Source organism: Falco cherrug, chromosome 4, assembly GCF_023634085.1.
Source record: "Falco cherrug isolate bFalChe1 chromosome 4, bFalChe1.pri, whole genome shotgun sequence".
Classification (NCBI taxonomy): Eukaryota; Metazoa; Chordata; class Aves; order Falconiformes; family Falconidae; genus Falco; species Falco cherrug.
The window spans coordinates 2,436,679-2,456,609 of record NC_073700.1 but is presented as its reverse complement, the minus strand read 5'-3'; the positions used below and the strand labels follow the sequence as shown (position 1 = coordinate 2,456,609).

The following is a 19,931-nucleotide window of genomic DNA, read 5'->3' as shown; positions in this document are numbered from 1 at the left end:
GGTAGTGCCAGAACTGAAAAGATTATTTTTTTTTAATCAATCAAATGGCATTTTAGACTCAACATTTTAAATTATCCTGTTATTGCAGAAGTGGCAACAACAATGTATTTTTGACAAAATAAACCAGTATGTTTCAGAAACCCTTCATAACATTTTGCTAAGCACTGTCACAGCTATTTTATAGTAGCACTATTTTATTATTCTGTTTCATCTATATATTCTAATATTATGTTTATTATTCTACTTCATCACTGAAGTAGAAAAAGAATGTCTATTCACAGCAGTCACAAAAAAGTAGTCCTATTTTTTGCATATTATCATTTTATAATCTTTTCACTTTGTCTCTTTGCACACACCCCTTTGTTCAGTTCACCTATTTCACTTTTTCATGTGTTCCTCCTTTGAAACAGTAAAGCAAATAACAAGTACCACCACTCGCACACACAAACACCCTGTGCCTTTCCTTACAACGTTATCTTGCCTTGATCAAGATTAAACATCTTTTTTTTTTTTTTTTTGAGACCATGTGGGCATTCACTTTTAGCATACCTGGGTTTGGATTCTGTTGAGCCCTCTGAACCAGAGAATTTGTCCACGTCGAAGTTCTCTCTCTGCATGATCAATTTCTTCAACATCTTCATTGAGTTCTTCTTCAGGGACCTCCTCCTTCTCAGTGAGCCTCCCTGCCTCCTTTAAAAACTTTAGCCTACTGGTTGGGATGGTTGCAATGACCTAAAATTATAAACAAGTACTGAAAACATAAGCCTCATTCAATAACAATATCATAATAATCTGCTAATTACAAAAGACACTGACATTTTAATGGGATCTATAATATTTCAGGAAACCTAAGATAAGCATATTCATAACGGTACTTTACCCTTACACAACTCAACTCCATTTTAGTAAAAAATACATCGTTTACTGTGTAAACAATTAGCATTACTTGCATCGTTAAACCACACAGGCAACACATAGCTATGGAGCAAGCTTAAGATCAGGGAACACGTCCTTTTTCAAAAAACTGAAAGAAGATGGAAGCATTTGAATGTAATCGTTTAAAGAAAACTTAGGAAGACTGGCATGTCTGCAAGTTTGGGTACTTCTAATGACTGATAATAGCCTCATGTACGTTAAAGTAAGCTTAAAACTAGTTGCAGCTCATGCTTTTAAATCTTCTCATGCTACATTGGTTCACGTATTCAGCTTCTCTTTGTTTCAGCAAGTTGAAATGCTTTTCTAAGCACATATAAAAAATGAAGTTTCTGAAAGGTGGGTTTGACTGTCTTCCTGTTGGACAACTTCTAGGGCTCTCTCTTACTATGTGTCCTTATTCCTAATAAATTCTGATTAACTCAGCCCCTCTTCTTATTCTGTTTGTTCACCAGAGTGGTCCTTGGAAGTAATTAATACAGGAGAGAGCTAATAATCTTAAAAATTAACTAATACTGCAGTTAGACAAGTTTCTAACACAATTATTTTTAAATACATTTCAGCGTTATCCTCTTGGGCAGTCATTTTCTCTTTGTTCTGATGTCTTTTGTCAGCTTGAACAAAAACATGAGCAGATGGCTATTTAAACAAGACATTGCCTGGAACATATTGAACACTTAAAAAAATATCTACAAAGTTAACTACTAGACCCATTTAGCAAAAAAAAAAAAAAAAAAGTGCTGCAATTTTCTTTTTGTTTGTCTTTGTTTCAGCAGTGAGGAATTACATCTCTGAAGGCCAAATGTGTGGAAAACAGAGAGAGAATCAGACAGTTGCACGAAACTTAGTGAGGATGCATCTTACAGTTTTGGAAAACTGGAATGGATATAGTGAAGACACCTGAAAAGGCACCAAACATTTTTGGGATGAAAATAAACTGCTGAGTTTCCCAAGGGTCTCCTTGAACTTCATGATCCACAACTCCACTTTTATGGTATAATTTATAAAGAAATGTAAAGAAAAAAAAAAACAAACCCTAAACAAACAGCAATTTGTTTCTACCTTACTAAAGAACTTCTTTAAAATGCATTTTGGGGGTTGAAACGCAAGTTGTAAACTTGGAATATTAATAAATTGGTGTGACACGAGCAAAGACAGAACAAGAGAAAAAAAGAAAAGGTAAATGCTAGTCATTTATAAATACTTACTGAAACTCCTTCAGCTTCTCAGCTTTCAAAACACTATAGTGCCAGCACTCTACAGAAAGAAGCTACTTGAGAGTCTCTCGTATCTGATGAAATTGATGGTGATGAAGGACTTGCAAGATAGTGCACACAGAAACAACTGTATTTGGTAGTGATTTTGTGCAATAGAACGATCCTCTCCTTAACTTCTCTTAAGCTAGGCTGGTAGATTCTGCTCTAATTCTTTTCATTGGGTGTTTGCGTGTCTTTTTGTTTGTTCGTTTGTTTTCTGTATCTGCAGGCACCGGCCCAGTTCAGGTAACAGCAGGCTCAGTAGACTGGGTGTAGATTAAGGAACTAACTAACATTCCCAGGAAAAGTATTGCAGTTTTAAAGAGCGATCAATAATTCTGGGGATGTAACATGAAATACTTTGGAAAGAACTGGTTTTCAGAAGTGATGAGGGCCACCTTTTAGAAAACTGTTCCTCAAATGATTTTTTTAAAGCGCCAAATTTAACATCCAAACTCAAAAATCTTAATTGGCTTTAGTGATTCACAAGAGCAGCAGGCTCAGGAAACTAATAAAACAAAGGGATAACCAATCTGCTTTGTGCTGAACTAGGATTAGTGACAGCAGGAGAGAAGAGGCTGAGAAAGGAGAGGAGCACCTCTTCGAAAGGGCAAGGGGTCTCTCCCACTGCGGAACTCCATGAAGAGAGGCCTTGCTACAAACTGTAAAGCATGGAAATATGTAAATAATACATTTTTTCAGCTTGTGGGTTTTGTTTTTTTTTCTGGTTTATCACTAAATACTGACCACAAGAACAAAGATTTTTTTCCTCTATATTTTCTCTGTGTAAAATTGTAGTCTTTTCAGTGGTAAAATTGTTGAGGTATCCCAATCGCCATTTTAATTTAACGGTTAGGCTCTCACCATAAGGCTTGGGCAACTATGCCCATCTTCAACCTGAAAACAGATGCTGATATTATTCTTAGTTTTCAAAGGTTATGTAATAACCATGTATAACAAAATTTAGAAGTCAAATAGCACATTGATGAAAGGCTGTGGCAAATTCTTCCCAGCTGAATGAACTGGTAAAACAGCTAGGATTTTTCTCCCTTTCCCTGCATTTCTTCCCCTCTCCCAAAGGTGGTATCTTCCCATGAGCTGAAAACAAATTTTTCTTTCCAAGAGTTATCAAATAGATTTTAGCTCTTCGTCCTCCAAGGTCATAAATCAAATCCCATCTTCAGGTAATAATTACAGTACAACGATCTCATAGCGGTGGTTTCCAGCAAGATACGCATTAAAAGCTGTAATAACTCTGAGCTTATTTCTTAAAAAAAATCTGAGGCCCAATTGTCCAAAAAGTAATTTTTTTTTCCATAAGAGAACAAATAATCAGTTTTGAAAGCTATCACCTATTCATCACACTTCCAACAGAACCATTCAGCCGTCACTTGCAGTTGGCAATTTCTTGCCTGTTTCTTCATAGCGGCAAACTAGTTGATCTATACATATCTTTACATCTGAGAGGCAAAATGTAGCCTCACAGGTGGCATCAATTTAAATACATAAATAATGCAAAGATGAAAAAATTAACATTATTATTAACTTTGCAATACGTGTTCCTACATACAAGGCCAACGTAGCATTTTAACAATACTGATTGTATCTGTAGTATTACTCCCAGACAGATAATAAAATAATTTAATTACCTCATTGACACTTGTTTTTACAGCTAGATGTGATTTTATATTAGCTAATGATGACAGAGGTTGCAGCAGAATTTTAAAATGACGCATGAATTAAACTGCACTTCTCTACAACTATTCTAGGAAAAAATCCTTTTTCTTTCCCCCCCTCTTCCATCCACCGCCCACAGAAGCAGGCAGGGCAGAGGATCACTGCAGGCACCTATTAAATGCACTGGACTTCGTCCCACGCCAGCGATGAGGCTACTGGGGATTGACAGAGCAGCAGTTTCAGCAAGGGAATGAGCGGGCTGACATGGAAGTAGAACTTTTCACTTCCAAAAATTTGGCATGGCTGAACATACCCGTGCTGCAGTGGGTGCTCGGTTGCAGGAAAGGTTGCAGTGTGTCTGCCCTTACTATACTTCTTTTGTGACTAGAGGACTAGGTTATGAATCAAACATCTTTCATGAAAAAGCCTAACTGAAGAACACCTTGGTGAAAGCACACCCTGCTTAGGGAAAGAAAAGACAGGAAAATTAACAAAAATCAAAAGAAGCAGTGGGATAAGTTATCCTTACTACTGTATCTGTTCTTCAAGAACTTAGAGAGCACCCTGCATTTCAATGTGTGCTAAATACAACATCGTGAGAGATCAAGGAAACAACAGTATAGCAGGATTATGAACAATATCAGATCTTTGATTTATTTATAAAACCAAAAGAAAGAAACTTGCACATTCCTGAATGCTTACCTGACCCCATACAAGTTCTCCTAATCCAATGAATACACACCACATCCACTGGTCAAGCTGCAGGGGAGAGCAGCTAAATGGTTTTCCTCCAAACTGCACAATTACTATCTACAAAGAAAAGCAGAAGAGAAAGTTAAACACTTTCTGGGAAAAAAAAACCCCAAAACCAAACCAAAATACTCCCTCCAAAAACAGTGAAACCCCACAAAAACCTCAACAACTTTCAGTCATATTTTACTTGAGATTTTACTTTGTCTTTCTACATATTAGAGCTCTGCTGGTTTGATTCCAACATATTCTACCGGTAGAATGGTCAAACATCCTAATAATCTCTTGCTCAGTGGACTGAATCTAAAGAGCACCCAAAATCAAAATACTGTCTTATATTCCAAACACATCATTAGAACTCTCAGGTGGCACTAAGTCAAGCTGCCAGAAGAACATATTTGGAAGCCATCCAGCAACAACTGCAGAATCTCGATCACTAAAAATCAAACCACACAAACGTCTGCACCCTGAAATAAAGGTCTGAAAAACCATACCAATTCCTGCTAAGGCTTCCTTAGCCTCACATCTAACAACAGTCACGTCTGGATTCCTAGGCAGAAGGGAAACAGGACTGTCCCCATTCTCCCAGCTTCCGAGTATTCTCAGCTGGGGATATGCTGACCCTGATGTTTATTTTGGATTGTCCGTTGCATGAGATGTTTTCCCCTCTACACTTACAGATGTGCTATCAAGGACAGACTGACAGCATACCAAAATCTAGTCCTGTTGGAGAAAGAGGGTGGGAAAACCACATGCTTGCAGCAGGATAACCAACTCGCATAGAATGTGAACAAGTTTCTAAGACTGGTTAGACTGAGAAGGGTTAACTAACTGGAAACCAGGTACTATTCCTATCTCTTGTTTGCTGCAAAGCCAGGGACCTGAAATCACAAGCCAGAAATTTAAACTGTCAAAGGCTGCAGAACTGCAGTTTGAAGTAGTATGTCCAGTCTGAGACACAAAGTAACACTAATACATCAAGTGGCTGCTTGCCTGTGTGAGTGAATAAACACAAACTATGAACACAAAATCATTCCATGCGAAGTGCAAATACGCAGGAGGAAGGAAGTGACAGAGGATGGAAGGCAGTGGATAGGAAGTGGGGAAATGATTGCAAAGAGTAAGGAAAAAGGACGAGGCAAAACAAAAATTATGAATGTGATGCTAAAATAATAAGAAAGAAATTACAGCTTGACATAGAAAAATTTCTAAATGCTGTATGGAAGATTTTAATGGATCTTCCTTCAGTGTGAAAATTATTTCTTTATTCTGAAAGCAGAGAAAGGAATTAAAAAAATAAACTACTGCTTGTCTGATGACAGGAGTGGTAACTACCCTTTTATTTTCCAAGCTGTTGTAGCTCTCACAGAAGCACGTGCTGATCCTTAGCAAGGATTCATTGTAATAGTCTCCATATTTTTAATTTAAAAATTTGGCCACCGCTGCTGGATTTTTTTTTTTTTGGAGGGGTTTAGGAAGACTAAACTAAACTAACCTAACTGACAGTTAATGGAACTATGGCACTCCAAGATGATATACTTAAGCCAATTAGTCTGTACGTCACAGGAAGTGTAGTAAATATGTATGGAACTAAGAAAGTTTTAAATATAAAATAAAACCACTTCTGTAATCTCCCATATCCATTTACATAATCCAAGCACCTGGAAAGGGTCATTTTCTCTTTAGAAGAAAATGCCTGGCTCACACACCCAGCTACTGAAACACACGGCTAAAATGGTAAATACTTTTCTGACATTGCTCCTACAAGCAGCATTACACAAAGCTGTATTCCCACAACATAGTAAAGAAAGTGGAAAATTAACAGAAAGATTAACCTGTTGTCCCATGAAAAATCACCTGATTTTAAAAAGAGACTTAAAACCCAGTAAGAGTCGCAGCCTAAGTACTCTTATGCTCCAATGTCCTTGTTGATGCATTGTCAGAGCACCACCCTAGTGCTTTGAGCTGTGCACTTAAGGATTCCAGGTACTATTTCAGTAGGGAAGAGTGAGTGAACTCAGCAGCTGATTCAGAGATGTAGCTAGCAGCTAGATGACGCTTTTCAGCCAGACAACTGAGCACAGTAATGCCTAGAACTAACAAAACATCCTCAAACATTATCCATGATGGGGGGAAAAAATAAAAAATGAGATGATTGTGAATTTGTCGGGCCTCTCCTAAAGGCATTTTAGTTCATAGCAGTAAATCCATGTTTTCAAACTAGCTGTTAAAGACCACCACTATCAAGTTCTACTACCAATCACTGGTGGTCTTTCTCCCATTAGTGAGTGGTTCCCCCTTCCTGTTTCAAACCACTATAGCCCACATTCAAATATCATCCTCCTTACTCCTTTCATGAGAAAGGTCCCAATACTGACAGCTTCCAGGATGCCACTGCAGAATTGAGCAATAATAATATCAAGATAGCAACAGCTGAGCTCTAACCAATTGTGAGGGCTACAGAAGACTTCTAGAAGGTAATGTCAAATGGTATCAAGTACAGGACAGATGCCAGCAAATTGATGATACGGGAGCAAAAGGAGGAATTAGGGTTCTTACAGAAGTAAAATTACAACCATTTGGGAAAAGTGTGTATTTCTGTAATTATGTTCACATGTGACTGAGACAGCAAGCTCAACAGATGGACATGAAGAATTACTACCAAGAAGCAGTATTACTGAGAACATCAACTGCTATTTGGCAGTGGCATTTAACCTCAGAAGAAGAGGTCGGCATTACCTATTTGTCTATTATAGCTATAGAGCTGATTTGTCTATTCATGGAGTAGTAAACTAATGTAAAATGCTTTGTTGCTATTGTTCGGTATACTATTTAATAATTTCTTCTAAAATACCCAGCTACATTATCAACAAATCATGATGGCCATTACCATTGTACTTCAGATTAATTTAAGATTTGACCTAGTTATAATGATAAAAAATCATGCTGTATCAGTATGGCTACATAACACTTTCCATTATTGACACCTGTATTGATTAAGAAAGTATCTGAAACCAGGTGGTTTACTATTAAGTGTGCCTCCTACAGCATTTACATTTCAAAAAAACACACAGGAAAAAAACCTTAAGGTAGATTTCTGATGAATCGTTACAAATTCTTGCCCAGACCATTACCTGAATAGCAAATGTACCCAGTACAATAGTGCAAAAAATAGGATTTCTGAAGATGCCATCGAAGACATTTCTTTCGCCATGGATTTTCCGTGCATTGATTTCATTGAAAAGTTGCATCATGACAAAGGTGTTGAAGATAATGGTGTAATGCTCTGAAGGAGGAGAGTGAAGTGGTGCATTCCTCCCACTGTCAATCTTAAACATTTTCTCACCTATGTATAAGACAAAAAAGAAAGGTTTCCACTCGAATAAATCAATCAAAACAAATTTATATTCCCCTTGTTTGCTTTAGCTGGTTGCCTCCTGTGCTCTGCTTTCTGCACTTACTCTAATACAGGCAGAATTTATAACACCAGCGAGCAAAAGACATCTAAACTTCCTGAGCAAGAAGCTTCTCAAATGATGACTTCCATCTGTCTAATAACACAATACACCTATGCAAACAGTTTCCAGTAGCATTTTTCCTCTAACCAAGTAGTAACTACTCTAAGAAGTCAATTCTCCTGATGCATTTGAGACCACTGACAGTATATGTGCAATTTTCTACAATGGTTGGAAGCAACCACTGTTCAGCAGTTTTTACCAACCTGCTAACCCGGTATGGCATGGCTCTCCACAAGCATTCAAGGATATTAATGAGAAAAAACAAAGGCATTCCTGGTTTTAAATAGATTTGGGTTTGATCATTCTGCTAGTCTGCTTTGAAAGCTTTGGGTTGGAAGGGACGTTAAAAGATCATCTAGTGCAACCCTCCCTGCCATGGGCAAGGACATCTTTCAGCAGGTCATGGTGCTCCAAGGCCCAGCCAGCCTGGCCTTGAACACTTTCAATGATGCAGCATTGGCAGTTTCTCTGGGCAACGCGTTCCTGTGTCTCCCCACTCTCATTGCAAAAAAATTTCTTATGTCCAACCAAATCGACCCTCTTTCAGTTTAAATTTCTGTCCCTTGCCCTGTCACTACAGGCCTTGGTAAAAAGTCTCTGTCTTTCTTAAAAGCCCTCTTTATACACCCAAAGGCTGCAACGAGAGCCCCCTGAGAGCTCTCCCTCAGGCTGAGCCAGCCCAACTCTCTCAGCCTTTCCTCACAGAAACGTCGTTCCAGCTCCCTGATCAGTTCTGTGGCTCCACACATGGACCTGTTATGGTCCATGTCTAGTACTGGAGACACCAGAACTGGACGCAGCGCTCCAGGTGAGGTCTCACTGGAGTGGGTAGAGGGGGAGAATCACCTCCCTGGAAGTGCTGGCCACGCTGGGCTTTATGCAGCCCAGGACACAGCTGGCTTCCCGGCCGGCACGCGCACACAGCCAGCGCACGCCGCCCCATCTTCATCCACCCTCTTATATACAAAGTTTACAGATAACACACAGTTACTGAAAGTGAAAGAGGCACTGCCTTAACGTAAGGATGGGGCATTCACATGCGAGTGTAAATAATAAGAGTAAAGAAGATTATCACAATGCTACTCTTTTGTAACCAGCGTGTTAATAAAAGCCAATTAAACCTTGAACATTGTTCTTCTATGCCGTTAGCATTGCATTCAAGATTTCTGAAAAAAGAAGAAGAAAGGTTTCCTCAGGTTTTCTCCTGAGGTCATTAATTCCATCAACTAAGTTAACAATGAGCTTTTTTTTTTTTGCCTTGGGATATTTGAGTAGCTCACATTCAAGTCCCTGTGAGTAACAAGCCAGTTTCCAAAGAAAAATTTTGGCTTATAGTCTTCTGACAGAAAGTAGATTGCGATATCACAAATGTATCGGTAACACAGTATGAGGCCACAAAACTTAAGACTGGGAGAGAGCAGAGATTTTTAAGAAGATTATGCATCTCCAGAGACATAACTCGGTGTTGGAAAACATTCCCTTTACTACATCTGAACAATAAAGGGGAAAAAAATCAACAAAAGCAAACAGATATCATAATTTTATCTTTTATAGATACACATACACATACAAATATAACATCTATTTGCTTTTGTTGAATACACACAGAAACACAAATATAAGAATAACACTTTCCTGTACCTGTCCTTAAGTCTCTGTTATTGCATTGCATCAATTAGCAAAGCAGAACATGCTGCTGTTGTGGAATGGCAGTAGTTAAGCCCATAACTAATTTTAATTTCCAAAGAAGTTCCAAAAGCTGTAATAGTACATCAACTTTAAGTTTATTACACCTAGTTGCTGAGGTTAAGATATTTTTATACTACAGTTGGACAGAACTAGACAGTGACCTCTGGATTTCTGATGTGCCTGATGTCCCAAAGGCATTACTGTATGTTCAAACACAATGTATTTTTTGCCACATCATACAAAAACCAGAAAAACTTTATGTACTAGTCTCTACAGAAACCTGCTATTAAAAGGAAGTATCAGTTGATCAAATGTAAGTATTTCTCATTCATTTGGAACTTATGTTCTAAACTCGAAACACTGAGTTTAGAACACCATCTCACTGCAAAGCTGAGCCTCATAGAGTTTAGAAAGGAAAAGAGTGTATTTCCGAGGCTTATCAGAAAATGCGTTGGGCTGTGTCCTTCAAAGTATGCAAGGGTTTTTCAGACACCCTCAGACGTAGTTAGACTAGGGCGAAAAACCCTGGTTTTCTTTTCATCAGGATTCAGTATAAAGTATTTTAAACCATCAAGCCATTAAAACTCCCCATAAAGTTCACAGAAGTTCTCGTTCCAAGACTCATCAGTTACCAAGACCTTCTACACCTGTTTTGGAGAATCTGAAATGACAGTTTCCTTAGACTCACTAGACATTCTTCAAATGCACTGTAAGCCTAACAATATCACAGACCATCTCTCTTCAAAACTTGGCAGTTATTTTGGTTTGAATTGCTCTACTGTAAACAGACCACCGCCTCCATTACAAATAAGCTGCCAGTTGGTAGTAAAGTGGAGTAAGACTTGCACAATGGAGCTCAAAAAACTCCTGAAAACCATTAATTTACATTTACAGCATACAGGGAAGTATGATTATAAAGAAAAAAGCCTAAAAGACAACACATGTAATTGAACAGCAATGACATAGAGACAAGAAAACAATACCCAGTTGATAAAATTATCAGTCCTTTGACTAAACTCACTTATGATTGTGGAGCAGCAGAATCTATTATTAGCCCCTACTACTCCCTGCAGCAAAAAACATTCCTCCTCCTTCCCTCCCCTCTCCAAATTACGATTTATAAAAAGCATCCATTGCTAGCAAGGCCTGGAGAAGAGTCCACTAATCTAACAGATTAGATTTTTTTTCCCTTTTACTATCCATTCTAGATATTAAATACCAAACCAGAGTGTTACTAGCATCACTTAATACTGAGTACTTGCTTATCTATACTACCTAAGATCAGCAATACTTCCGGACTATGGCAAACATTTTGCTCCCAATTACAGCTTCTCCAGATGTTGATAAAATGGATCTTGATTTTTGCTGTGCTTTTTTTTAATTTGTTGTTACACGCCTACTAAAGATGACTAGTCTCTCAAAGAAATTTCAGTATAGAAGCAGCAGGCTGGATACTCCCGTTAAAACCTAACCTTCTACGCTATGTTTTAACAGAAACTTTTGCCAAAGTCCAAACCTGCATTTTGTTAGGAGGCAAAAAAGCTCACCGAGGCCCTTCCCAATGTAAACAACATGTGAAAGGTGACTAAATCCCTCTGTTGCAACTATTCCTTTTCCCATCTGATCCCATCAAACAGCTCAATCCTGCCAGCTGTTTAACTGTGACAAACTTAATCTGCGCACATTGAGGGGTTACATTTAAAGCACTTTGACGTGTCAGGCTACAAGACCTAGATGCTTCTACACTAAGCAACAAGCCTAACAAACTTTCTTACCGACAAAAAGAAGCGTAAATATGAGAGTAAGCTGATAAACAGCATGGCCCAAAATGTTCTTCATCATGGTGCGGGATATAAGAGGTTTGTTCCTGCCGTACGGCTTTCTCAGCAACAGAGCCTCTGTCGGAGGTTCGGTGGCCAAGGCAAGGGAGGCAAAGGTGTCCATAATCAGGTTGACCCACAACATCTGCACAGCTTTTAGAGGAGAGTCCTGTGGAGACAAATTAGGATGTTAAATATTTCCTAGAAAAAGAATTACTGTCAGGTAAGTCACTGTGACTTTATTTCTTCCCGTGTGACTGCAAGCGGTGCTGAGGACAGGACACCGAAACACCTTGGTCTGACCTACTCCGGCCTCCCTATGTTTCCTATGCAAGACCAGAATCACAGGAAACACAGTGATCTCAGCCAAGATAAATTATTTCTCTCCAGTCATTTAAATAAGGGATCTTTACAATCACACCATTCTGGTAAAGCATAACATTAACACTTTAGAAGACATTTCCCAAGACCCTTTTGTTACTCCATGCATCACGCTTAAATTTGCAGCTGGATTTAGATAATACAAGCAGGAGGGTTTTTTCCTGGAAGAAAAATTATATTGAAACAACCTAAAAAGTACTGTTTCCTTTTACTATAACCTATATGTTATCTATATTTTTGCTATATGTTATCTATATGTTTACTATAACCTATCTATATGTTTTTTCAGAAACAGCTTGAAATTATTAGAAATGTATGAAACAATTACCGAGACATTTTAATATATCTTACTTAAATAAAGACCTTTTAAAAACAACAGTGACAAAAAAGATGCCTGATGCCTGAATTTAAAAAAAACATTCTGAAACTCATTTAACTATCTCAAATGTGCAAAAATAAGAAAATTTTGTTATTTTAATGGTTATCAGGATAGCATATTTGAAAAAGTGGAACTGGAAAGAAAAAAACCCCACATTACCACTTGTCAGGATGAAGCATTTGCTTTTCCACAGCAGATCGCCCCCCACTAGAAGGAGCTCTTTCCCCACTGAATACGAGAATGAGTCTATGGTCATATTACAGAGGACTTTAGATCACATTAAAAAAAAAACAAAACCAAAAAAAAACCAACAACCAAAAAACCCCAAACAAAGACCCTCCAAAACAAACCAACAAAACAAAAGTAAATAAATAAACTACCGCAGATCTCAGGAGAACTCTAGATGGCTATTACAAAGTTTTGATTTCTAATTCATTGGGGCAGCTGTAATGATAGAGAGATGCAATTGCTTCAAGGGTTCATATCAGGAAAAATGATGTAGGTTAGGTTCCTTGTTTGTACCTAACAGCCTCCTACGCCTTCAGACTGAAAACAAAATGGGCAGTATCGGTGAGGTCTGCTTCTTGTTCCAAATAGACGGGTTTTATTAGGAAAATAAAATCTCAAAAGTAATCAGGTATCAGTATGACACATTTTATAATGGAAGTGAGTTGATCTACAGTGCAAAAGTTGGAAGGTCAAAGCGTTATTTTTATGCCTTACATTGCCGCGGCGCTGCAGCAGCTCCATGCAGAAGCAAAGAACTTATGGAACAGCATACAAGGCAAAGCAAAGCCAATGAAAAAACCCTTATGAACCCTGCCCTTTTCTTCCAAGGGTTAAATGCTCATTTTTAATGAAATATTATCAAATAATGAGGGCCAATATCCATTCAGCAGCCCAAGGACATAGGGAGAACAAGGGTAAGGAGTTTGGTCTCTTGTGGATCTGGTTTGTACTCCAACTGTCCTCTGAGATCAAATATTATTCCCTCTTGAAAACGTATTTTTAACACCCATGCATTTACACAACGTTTGATATATTTTATTTTTAAAAAATATTATTTTTTGGCTTATTCAAAGGGATGGAGAAAAGCAACCTACTGTTTCTAAGTCTTACAGGTTAGCTACAGGAGGGAAGGGAGGAAGATGAGCTTTAATTCTTGACTTGTTGGTTCTGGGTTGCATTAACTGGGCTTACCTGAAGAGTTCAGCTCACTCATTTGATATGGAGCCGCAGAAATAGGAAACATTTTATTTTTAGAGGCAGCTAAACAACAAAAAGCAGTCAGGACAAACTTCATTCCTCATTTATATTTACCACTACTAGTGGCTCAAACACAGAGGGCACTTGCACTAAAAGCAGTTTTTTGCTAGGGCTCAGAGACCCTGGACTTGGACACAACATATAAAGAAAAAGGAAAACATGTTTTCTACTGAAGAATTTTCCTTCTCCTATTTTTACCTGTCTAGTAAGTTTTCTCGAGAAACATTCTCTACTCTGAGATGTTACTATAGCTGAATTTCCACTTCATACACTGACTTCTATGTCAATAAGATGGAATTTGTCTGTTACACTTAATAAGTAGAGTCAAATATTCAGGCGTCTATCAGAGCCTGACATATACCTAGCATAACGGGAAGTCAGATTATTTCAGTTTCTAAGTCACACAGCTGTAATTGGCAGTCATCAGTTTTGGCAACAACACGTTCTCACCATTTCACACTGCCAATCACCTTGGGTGGCTATGGTACCCCTAATAATTATCTATTATTGGCAGCGCTACGCTGTTCAGTCAAGTGTGAAAGCTCATTCTAAGCTGAAGCCAAAACATTAAATACACATTAGTCTGGGCAGGCAGTGGAATGAAATTTCCACTGCAACTCTATCTGATTTCTGATTAGTTGGTGGAAACTGAGGAAAATACATATTGGCTAAGGAGCTTAGTCTTTCATTACAGGTTCTAGTCACTTATGCAAGTGGGATGCAAATTCAACATTCTTTTCACTGCATTTTAGCCACTAACTGACTAGCTAATAATTCTTAAGTCACTTTCTGAAAACTTTGGGGATGAAAGCTGTTCAAATTGCAAACCACCTAAAATCACCACTTATTTGTCAAATTCCATTCCACCTGACCTTGAAATAGGTTAACGTTGGCCTAGAGGTAAAAGGAAAATGTCCCTTAAATCAAGTGATGTTACACTTCATCTTGGAAACACTTAAAAGTACATATCGCCAAAGGCTGGAAATAAACTACAAATCTTTTGTGACATGCAGAGCCTCACAAATTTTAGAGCTTGTTACTTTTGATTTACATGACAAGCTGTATGTAAAGGAATAAAAAGGTATTTTCACCCATACATCTTTACTCCCACTTGTCACAGAACGCATGCATGGATTCATAAAAATGAGATCTTGTGGTAGGTTAAATTTATACACATTACTGCAAAAAAAGTCAGCCCTTCCTTGCTTCTGCTACTAGATTACACCCTCTACTAATTGTATGGAAGCGGCACCTTCAATTCTATTTCCATGCCTCTCAGCCTTCCCAAAACAAAGCTAAACAGTACATACTTTGATTTTACATGATAGCTTTTTCAAATTTGCCAATGCTATTATTTTAGGATTTGGCAAATACCACTCTGCAGTAAAACATTATAACCATGTAAATTACTGCCTTATACATGTAAGTATAGATCATCCTCAGTTTTTGAACAAGATCTGGAAAAACAATAAGTGATTCATGCGGTAGTTCATTGCTACAGTGCTTTTTAATTAACATTTAATTTTCCAAACATAATGTCCTATAGAGTTACTGTTTTCAGTTCCTAATGTCTGCTAAAACATTAAGTCTTTCTCAAAGAATGAGAATAATAATAATAATTTGAATGTACAATGTTAAAAACACAGCCTTCATCTTCTCTTTCTTTAATGCAACCTTTTTGAATAGTTACATTGCCTCAGCAGTTGGAGACACAGACAAAATCTGGCATGGAGATAAACCTGCTATCTTTGTAGTTCCAGTAAAAAAACTGTCCCATTTGACTGAACTGCCTTTTAAAATCTTTATTTTGTACATACCCAGATTATTTTTAACCGCTCCAAACATAATGACCTAATATTTTCTCGGTACTGTGTTGGGGACAGAAAAGAGGGTGAACCTTCTGGCTTTGTGAGGCACATATAGACCTCTCTATATGATACTTAGAGATGAGGAGCAATGGCTCATTTGAAGTACAAAATTCACAACAACTGTAGGCAGCTCTCCAAAGAAGAACCCTCACTGAGTCAATCAAGGGCTCTGCAAAAACGTTATTCCAAGAATGAAGTCAGAATATAAGAGTTTATATCTTAAGCTGGGGTAAGAGCTGCTAAACAGAAAGGACGGTTCTATTCCAACTGGTCACGATAACCACATCTTGATCATTTTAAAAGTATGCATTGGGCAACACAGAGAGAAGGAAGCAAGAGGTAAATGAATTAGATTAATTGAAAGATAAAGTGAATTAACACAGCTCAGCTTCGTTGTGCCACACAAACCGCGCTGACCAGCCCAAATACTGGCTGTGATCTCACTGCGGGTGTTCCGGGCACACCCGGCACGAAATGAACCAACAAGTCAAGAATTAAAGCTCATCTTCCTCTCTTCCCTCCTGTAGCTAACCTGTAAGACTTAGAAACAGTAGGTTGCTTTTCTCCATCCCTTTGAATGAGTGAAAAATGAATATTTTTTTAAAAATAAAATATATCAAAGAGGACACACCTATGCAGCTACAGATTGAGTGACCTCGATTCAGCTTTTAATCAGAAACTTCTTTAAGCTTGGTTTTCTTGTGCGACCTAGATCTGAGTGCTTTATATCAGCTGTAGAATCACAACACAGGAGTTCAGTATTAGTCGAAAATTGCAAACTCTTGGCTTTTACATTGAGCTGTTTTAAACTGAAACAGGGCCCAAGGTAAGTTAGATCCCTGCAAGGGGCAGCTCGGTTTTGGCAGCAGCCACACTAAGCTTGCCAAGGGGTGACACTGTATCTGTAACCCCTACGCTGCTCGGAATGCTTGCTGTCACCTTAACATGGCTTCGTGCTGGGACCCACGATGGAGATGCAAACAACCATTTGCACTGGTCCCTTTCAGTCTGCGTAAGTACTTCTTTAACAGCCCACTGCTGCTTCTTTATAATCCTTGTACAATAACACTGGAGTAGCACATAGGGTCACATACACTATGTACATGTAGATAAACGTGTACTGAAACAGCAAACCAGGACGAAACAGAAATAGCAGCTATGGTAGATATCCTCTCTAACAGCAGCATCTTGCTAAAGCAGGCATTGAGTATGTAAATAATAAAACAGTATCTGCTTAACATTTAACAGAATTAAACTAAACAGTAGTTCCCTGAGGTGGAATTGGCAAGGACACCAATTTTATTTATGTATTTGAGAAAAAAAAAAAAAAAAAGCAGCAGAACCTTAAAACGATCACTGATGGTTACAGGTTCTACCTAGTATTTTTCTCAAGCTTCTCCATGGCACTCTAAGGTGCTCTGGACAAAACAAATCAGCTCCTACTTGGCAATGCATTCTCTGGGTGCTTCTTGGAGGCCCAGTTTTACTCATAATAGTACTCACACAGTTGGACCTTTTCATTAATACAGAGTTGCTGTGGTTTCATTAGGAGTCCTGCAGCAATACAACCACATACACATATTTACACGTCCACCAATGCAATTGCAGGATCAAGACCAAATAAAATCAAGTCTATTTAGCTACAAAGCACAACCCAAGTGTTAAAAAAAGAAAAAAAAAAAGGCAAAACAAAGATGTTATTATCTTTGTACTTCCTTTAAGCACAAACAGTAGAAACACAAAAAGAGTAGGTAAAAGTAAAAGAAGCTTCACATTCAAAGCATCCCAGTATGCTGGTTCTGAATTGCAGGACAGATGTTTTGAGAGGTGACATCAAGAAGCACAGAAGAAATGTTACTACCTACATGGATTTTTTTCTCATTCTAGATTTGATGAAAAATCACCAAATATATAGCCTGTGTAATACACATTAACCTGCACAGTAATTGTGGACTAAAATTATATTCTCTGTGTCAAAGAAAGTCAAAGTGACTACCTAAAAGCAAAGTAAAATTCAGTTCGACATGGACCTTCTTTGCTTGCGTTTTGAAGGTCGCAGAAAGCTGTATTGCCATTGGGAAACTATAGATTTTAGCTTCATTTTTTTTGTTAAGAACTTAAACGTTTCAGCCCTGCGTACAATTTTTCAGACTTAGGTCTATGTGTGTGCACCTAGCCTGTTGTACACAAGATTTTTTAATTTTTTTTTGGTATACTCATGCATTTTGTGCTAAAGCTATTTTCATAGCAACCAGAGGGTACAGTATGTTCCCAAGTGTAATTTTTTTAGTAAAGCTTATGAGCCAAACAAGCATAATGCCCTCTCACCAGCTAGAATCTTTTGAGTCAAAGCTTAACAATGTTTGTTCACAAGGCAAGATCCTTCTTAATGAGACAGACCTGAGAGCTACTTGAGATTATCAGCAGTCAGGCCGTCGAGTGTCAACAGAACTACAATGGAAATAACTGCTGCCTTTCTGCTACAATCTCAATTTTAGCTCCTTTCAGATCTCTCCTCAGGATTTGCATTTTTATTGCCGAATGAACACATTGCTTAAGAATCTATTTGGACAGAAATACAGGAATTCTAGGAGGTGTACGTTAAAACTTGTAAACAGGGACAACAGACTTGACAGGCTCACCGATGGGTCTCACAGACCACTGGGGCAGTATACATGCACTGGGCCAGGTCCAAATCCTTCTTGAAGCCAACGGAATCATTCAAAGGATGAAGAAAGCTCCGGAATTAAAAAGGAGAATACCCTTGAACTGATTATGCCCTACACATGCAAAATAGTCTGCACTAATTCAGTAATGTTTTACCTCTTCAAGAATAAAGTAGAAATTCTTTAGTTAACAAACAGAATATATTTCCCTTCACGCTTTCATGAAGCAACTGGAAAAATGCTGGACATTAACCAAAAAAAATTCACTTTAAATAAATGTTAGTAGGCAGTGACTGAAAGTCTATAAAACAGGGTCTTAAAAGGAAGCACTCGCCTCAGCTCCAACGACGGTATTTTGGCCGTGTTGCTGTTAGCACTTTTTTCCTGATGAAAATCCACAAGGACTAACCTCCCAGAGTTTTAGTCCTTTTTCACGTACCCTCTGTTACCAGCAACGATTACTTGACGGCTAAAAATTTTCTCAATATGCTTGGATATATTTCCCACGGGAAAAGTTACCTGACTTCTGCCGCGGCAGCACTGCCGCTGCCCCACGGCACAGGCTCGCTGGCCACCGCGGGCATCACCCAGACCGGGGGGCAGCGTGGCAGGGGACTAGCACTTAGCAGCTCACCATTTAGACTGCTTGGAAAACAAGTGAATTGAGGTTTCAGGGCTTCCCTTGCACAGAATAAAATGGTGATTTCATTTGTTAAGATCACTTCTGCTTGCTTCAAACCCAGCCGTTTCTGGCTGCTCTGCGGATCCCAGCCCAGGCACCAGCCTGGTGCCTGCTCAGCGCGGAGGAGCTCTGTGCTGACACCTCTGCCGACCCCGGCTCTGACGTGGAGCGAGAAGAAGCCAGGAGCTTGCAGACACTGCACATGCAGCGCTAAAAAGCCCTCTAAATGTCAGTCAAGGCTTAGGAGAAGTTTGACCTCACGGTTTTGTAAAGCTACCTGGGTTTCTGGTTTCAGCTATCACTTCCATGATTACAATGTAAGTTTACCCTGGAGCAGAGCTAATGACTTATTCATTGTTTTGCTCAGGTGTGCATGAGGTGAAATTTACCTGCTGAGACAGGTATGTGCATCTGTATGATGCACTACTGAGGGAAGCATCAGCTTTCCCACAATGTGTCTCCATCAAAGGAGGCATTCTGTAACAGCTCCTGTCTGCTGCACCTGAAATAGCCCTTATCTTAGGGAGTGAAGGCACTAAACCCTGCATCTTTCGCTGTTTTCTAATGAAGGACAAAAGCCTCGTGCTGTACTAAATACATCCTTTTTTCTTTCTATGTAAAAGAAACCGCTATTAATCAAAAAGCAGTAATTTGAAGGGAAAAAAACGTGGATTGCTTTCACATACGCTTTTTGTAAAAGTCCCTGATATGTTCCGTGTACTCCAGGATTACAATGAGGGATTAATGCACAGGGAGAAAGAGATCAAAGTCCAACAGTACGTGTCGTTGAATCGGTTTGTCATTTGCATCTGAAATGAAAAGGAACTGCCTGAAAGCAACAAAATAATTTCATCAGTCAAAAAGCTCCCCTGCTGGGATTACTTCTGTAGTGCTCTCCTGAAAATAATAATCCCATTCCATAATCCATCAAGACATATATATTCAATAATGAAATATTCTGAGAGGAAAAGGCAAAGTCACATAACCTCTTCCTCCTCCCAGTCCCTGACATTTTCTGTCCTATCATCACAGGCTCAGTCAGGACA

The 19,931-nt window shown here is 38.7% G+C and overlaps 1 protein-coding gene across 13 annotated transcripts in view; it reads right to left on the bottom strand.

Moving 5' to 3' along the window:
• ATP2B2 (ATPase plasma membrane Ca2+ transporting 2) overlaps positions 1-19,931 on the bottom strand; it is a 432,200-nt gene that overhangs the window by 20,238 nt on the left and 392,031 nt on the right. For all 13 annotated transcript variants that reach the window (XR_008732091.1, XM_055709424.1, XM_055709434.1 and 10 more), the window contains 4 exons: positions 11,599-11,812; positions 7,751-7,962; positions 4,569-4,676; positions 550-732 (listed from right to left, as the gene is read on the bottom strand). Coding sequence is in view for 12 of the 13 variants with exons in the window: in XM_055709424.1 (XP_055565399.1) it covers positions 550-732; positions 4,569-4,676; positions 7,751-7,962; positions 11,599-11,812 (717 nt within the window). In the remaining variant the exon portion in view is untranslated. The remainder of the gene's footprint in view (positions 1-549; positions 733-4,568; positions 4,677-7,750; positions 7,963-11,598; positions 11,813-19,931) is intronic.